This window comes from Empidonax traillii, unplaced genomic scaffold (genome assembly GCF_003031625.1).
Source record: "Empidonax traillii isolate 1590-97213 ecotype Southwest subspecies unplaced genomic scaffold, ASM303162v1 scaffold1828:size94860, whole genome shotgun sequence".
In the NCBI taxonomy this organism is placed as follows: domain Eukaryota; kingdom Metazoa; phylum Chordata; class Aves; order Passeriformes; family Tyrannidae; genus Empidonax; species Empidonax traillii.
In genome coordinates this window covers 48,335-53,614 of record NW_020957021.1, presented here as the reverse complement: position 1 = coordinate 53,614, position 5,280 = coordinate 48,335, and the positions used below count along the sequence as shown (strand labels likewise).

The 5,280-nt window shown below is 55.1% G+C and overlaps 2 protein-coding genes across 2 annotated transcripts in view; both read right to left on the bottom strand.

Annotated features, from left to right (window-relative positions):
- Positions 1–263, bottom strand: part of UBOX5 (U-box domain containing 5) — a 6,169-nt gene extending 5,906 nt beyond the window's left edge. Inside the window, exon 1 of the mRNA XM_027908759.1 lies at positions 167–263. Coding sequence (XP_027764560.1) covers positions 167–220 — 54 coding nt within the window. The 5' untranslated portion in view covers positions 221–263. The remainder of the gene's footprint in view (positions 1–166) is intronic.
- Positions 264–2,417: 2,154 nt separating this feature from the next.
- FASTKD5 (FAST kinase domains 5) lies at positions 2,418–5,019 on the bottom strand. The gene has a single exon (XM_027908765.1). It carries the CDS (start codon positions 4,981–4,983, stop codon positions 2,563–2,565), a length of 2,421 nt encoding a protein of 806 aa, XP_027764566.1. The 5' UTR covers positions 4,984–5,019; the 3' UTR covers positions 2,418–2,562.
- Positions 5,020–5,280: the final 261 nt, after the last annotated feature.

Genomic DNA, 5,280 nt, shown 5'->3' with positions numbered 1-5,280 from the left:
AAAATTAGGGCTTTCTCCTCCAACAATTAGCGTGAGCCACACGAGGGCAGTGATGTTAGTTATCCCAGAGGAGCTGTGAACCCTCCCCAGCTCCAGCCAGTCACTTCCATCTAATCCCTACATCCCTCCCACTCCCTAAAAACACCCCCCTCCACCACTATTTTACCTTGTTGCAGTGAATTCTTGGCTTGAACTGTGGGAGACAGACGTTTATGACCATCTTGGCAGCTGGAGAGGGGTCACTTTCTGAGCATCAGATTCAGCTTGTTAAAAAAAAAAAAAAATCAGAAATAAAGGCAGTGAATAACCATGAATAGTGAAAGGACCTCATGTTTAGGAGCCAGGATGAGCTTGGGAATTCCTAATATGCAGTTCAGATCTGATTCCAGGAGGTGAAGCCAATATAAACCCAAAGATTGTGGTGGAGAGAAGGGATTGAGAGAAAAAAAAAAATCACATTAATCAGTGAACCCCTGGAGAAACATCAGAGAGAAAATGCCTACTTTAACTAAAAAATACGGACAGACCAGCAACTGGATCTGAAAATTTATCAAAGGTGCAGGAGGTTTTGTAGATACAATAAAGCACCAACACAGCACACGAGGCTGCCTCAGGAGTTGGTGGGAGCCAAGATTAACCACAAATATCAATAATCAGTGTTAAATACCTCCAGGAGAGCAGAAGGGCACCAAGCAGCTCTGAGGGAGAGATATCTGAGTTCTGAGCACCATCAGCTGATTCTCCTGCCAATGGCCCTTTAAAGAAACTCAAGTGAACACACCTTGTTTTCCACTGGAATGTGGCTGGAATTGGCTCTATCTGATCCCTCTTAAGAATGAAATTATGTGTGAGGTAAGAGCTTTAACCTCACATTAACCCCAATTTGAACATGTCACTGCCTTGGGCAGCCCTGCAGGTCAGGAGCTCGCTGCCTCCTTCAGGAGCCAGCGGCTCTTTTCATGGTTTTCAGCTGAAGTCGTTAGTTCAGCCCAAATGAAACTGGCCTTCTGGGGGCACCCCGGTGCTGCCAGGGAAAGGCAGAGTTAATGAGCTGCATCTGAGAGGAGGGAGGTGGAATCTCAGCTGCAGATCCCACACATCAAACCCCAACACGATATGGAACCCAGTTACGATGCCAGTGCTTGACCAAAGCGGCGTGACCCGAACCAGAGGTGTAACAGGGCAGGTGAGCAGCCCTTCCATCCCAGTATTTGGTCTGGCAGCCATCAGGAACGATTCCTGCTGCTCACCAGGGAACACAGGACCAGGACAAGCACAAACCAACTCTCCCCCAGCACTCCTTTCTGGGTCTGAGAGGCTGCCAGTGGGGAACTGGTCAAACAGGCTTTTAAACTGGTTTGACTTTTGGGCATCCACACCTTAAGAGGAGAAAACTGAGGGGGATTAACTACAAGTTCTGCCTCAAAACTGCCCCTTCTGGTTCACTTTGAGCCAAACTGAATTTACCAAGTGGTAAATTCACTTGGCCCCCAGCACTGGTGTTGCGAAAGGTGGCAAATCAGCTCTCTTTCTTGGGAAAACTCAAGCTTCTCCCTCTGTTCTCTCTCTCTCTCTCCTCACATCTCTTTCCTGGGCTTTTCTCCTGTGGCATAAGGATATTCAGGTATGCTTTATAGGATTTTCTCCTACCTGTCTGTGACCCTGACAGGCTTAAACAACTCTGGTTATTTTTCCAGGTTCAACACCTCAGGAAGGAAAGGGATTATTCTCCACGTCTGACTCACTGCTCTCCCTTCTACTGAAAAGTTCTGCCACAGACTTCATGGCAAAAATTGGTCACCAAGTTGCTTTCACCCATGGCTGTGTTTTTTTCCCCACTCTCTTGACTGTGAACCTTCCCTAAGGTGCACAAAAACCCCTCACTGAAGCAGTGAAATGCAGACCTGAAGGACTGTGCTTTCTACTTTTCCGTGCCAGCAAAATCCTCTGCGGTCTTGGATAAGGAATTTTAAAGCAGGCTGTCTGGAGCTCACCACAAGGTGATTCCTGGTGTCCTACAGGCGACTACGGAGCTGCTGCCATAAGGAATGCGCGTGGTGGACACCAAACTGAAGTCCTTGGAGGACGAAATGAATGTTTCAGAGTTTGAGCACCCCAACTTTCTCAGCGCTCAGCACCCACACCCTGTCCTGCTAAAGGAGAACCCCAGACTGTGCCCTCCAGCCCCAGCTTGATGGTGATGGGAACAGCGAGGAAACGAGTGTGTTCCTGGCACTCAGCTCAGCTTCATCACTAAATACTCTCTCCCAAATATCGGTGCCCCTGCTCTCACAGAGCCACCCCATCCATCCACTCCGATTTAGGGCGGAAAAAGGAGTAACCACAGAGAAAAAAATGAACTGTTAGCAGGTTTTATTTGTCGTGGGAGCGTTTGAGGATTTGGGTACAAAAAGGAGAGCGCAGAACTGGCCACGCAGCGAGGCCCAGAGCACCTGCCAAAGGCTGACCCATCACTCAGAGACCAGTTTAACCAGTAACCAGCAGCAGGCAGGCACTGGGGAGGCTCTGAGCCAGCCCCACACCCCCACTCCCCCCCCAACCCTAGGCAGCCCTGCTGAGCAGCGCCGGGTTGAACACTTTGTAGTGGAGGTAGCTGAGCTTCTCGGAGCGCGAGCGCCGCAGCAGAGGGAACCACTCCCAGAAGGGCAGCTCCACCACCACGTAGCCCAGGCGCCGCAGCTGCCGCCGCTTCAGGCAGTGCAGCCCCAGGAGCCGCTTGGAGCTGTAGCAGTAGTGGTTCCTGTTGGACACCTGCAGAGCCAGCCTCACCTCCCCAGGCTGAGGGAGGGATGGGGGGACCCCGGGACAGCGCCCTGCTTGAGGCTCAGCTGGTGATTTGGCCCCTGCAGTGAGAGCCCCGTCCGAGCGCGGCATTCCCGCTTCATCCCCTCTCTCCTGCCTGGCAGTCCTGCCTTCATTTTCCACGTCCACGGGAGACGGGCCACGAGCTCTGCCCTTGATGAGCTGAGCCATCAAGTCATCTGTCAGACTGACCCCGATGTCTTTGAGCTTGCTGGCTGCCACAGGACCCTTGAAGTTGAAGGGGACGGGATGCCCGTCCGTGGCCAAACGCACCTCCAGGTCGCTGGACCTCGTGTGTGGCAAGATCATGTGGTTCCTGACGTACTCGGGGCCCCCCAACATGCTCTCCAGGAGGGACGTGGCCTCCACGATTTCGGGCCTAACGTAGATCTCCTGCTCTGCAAAGCTCAAAGCCATCTGGGTGAACTCCTGGCAGAGCTGAGGCGGGAGGCGGTTGCCTCGGTAGGTGGGGCACTCGATTTCAACGCTCTTCCCAAGGGTGAACAGGTCCTTGCTGAGCTCATATTTGCTGTCCCGTGTTTTCTGGATGAAATCCTCCCTCAGGGCATAGTCTATCAGCTCCTCTGGGAAGCGTTTGACAAAGGCCAGGCCGAGCAGAGCAGTGAGGAGGTGCTCTGGAAACTTCTTAAATTCGTGGAGTTTCCTATGGATCTGCTTTATCAGGCTGGAGTAGAACTCCTCCTCGTTGGGAGGCTCATAGTCCAGGCACCCAAACGACCACAGGAACTTGGCGGCGTCTTTGCTCCGGCAGTAGGACACCCTGGGAGGCAGCGACGCGGCCACGGCAGCCAAAGCACCCTCGTCAAAGTAGTGCAGGGATGAATAGGTAAGAGTGATGTGCATGATGCCCTGGATGTTCACGGTAGGAATCCGCTCGGGAATCACCTTCCCGAGCTCCTTCAGGAGGGGCAGGTGGTCCATGCGGGTGTAGCGGAGCATCTTGAGCACGTTCACCAGGGCGTAGGTGCTCATGTCCTCCATCTGCAGGGACACCCTGTCTGCAATCCTCCTCATGACGTGGTCGGAGATGCCGCTGACGGACTTGAAGAGCCCCAGGCAGATGGCTCCCAGCTCCTCCAGGGTGAAGGAGTCCAGGTACTTCAGGATCGTGCTCTCCACCTTCTGCGCCAGGTCCGCGGGCGCCCGCCGGCCCTCGCCGATGATGTAAACGAGCTGCACAAACTGGGGTAGGGTGAGGTCCTTCCAGTGCAGGTTGGCAAAGCTGAAGAGGATGCCGAGGTAGGAGGGCACGCTGCGCTCCAGGCAGCGCCAGCAATCCGCCACCAGCAGCAGCTGCTCCAGCTCCATGTCCCACGCCCGCCGGCAGAACTCGCCCTCGCACGCGTCCAGCAGAGGGTGGGCGGGTGGGACAGCCAGCAGGACACAGGACTTTAGAACTTGGATGAGATCTGGAGTGCTGAAGAGCCCGATGGCTTGGACAGCACAGTGACACAGGGCATCAAACCCAGGCTCGGATGCCAGCCCCGCGCGCCGCTCCACCGGCAAACGGCTCAGCCTCTGGAAGCGATCCGTGATGGATCCTGGGCTGCCCTCACACGCAGCCACACTATCCAAAATGGAGTCACCTTCCTCTGCAGGGAGGGGCTGTGCTGGCTCAGAGCTGTCACAGCTCAGGGATCTGTACTCAGGCCTCCCCTTCTGAAACACCCGCGGGTCCTCCTTGGAGTCGTGCACCTCCCACTTCTCCTTCTCCGCCTCGGACAGCGCCGCCAGGATGGTCTGCTGGAGGAGTGTGTTGGACTTGGACTTGGACGGGGCTCTCCTGAGGGGTGGCAAAGTTCGGGAAGAGGCAGCAGGGAACGCCTGTGGAGCCTGTGCAGCGCTAGGGCTGGTGAGCGTGTCACCGAGGGCCTGGCCGCTGTCCCTATCCAGGTGCTGCTGGGAGCCAGCTCTGCCTCTGGCATAGGCAGATGGATTGTACAACACTCTGTAGTCCAGGGGGTTCAGCAGCTGGATTGTAGCCACGGGTTCGCTCCCAGTGCTGGCTGTTCCTGGGTTATCCTTCTCTTCCTGCTCGCTTTTGCTGCTCCCATGCTCGGCCCCGCGCTTGGCTGTGGTCGAAAGCGCTGCTGCCCTGCTCAGCCTGGGAATTCTTCGGCACATGAGCACTGTAGCCATGGATCACAACTTTACTGGGCTCTGAACTGCTTCCAGGTACTGCAAAAAGGGCAGACGGAGAGTGAGTGGCCTCCACCTCACAGGCAGTACCTGTTCATTTATCCTTTATGCTACAGACAGTGAGGAGGCGCCGGAGTTCCCCCTGGATGGGGCAGCTGGTTCCCTACGGATGGTCACCTCACGCAAAGCCACGGCAGGACAAGCACCCAAGTGACCAGAACTCGGAGTACAAGGCAACTCAGGTGTCACCTGACACTCAGCAGACACAAAACTACCTGGCACAGACTGTGACAGTTA

Bases quoted from the DNA above. Each gene is read 5' to 3' on its own strand.
- FASTKD5 (XM_027908765.1), bottom strand. From the start codon at position 4,983: ATGGCTACAGTGCTCATGTGCCGAAGAATTCCCAGGCTGAGCAGGGCA.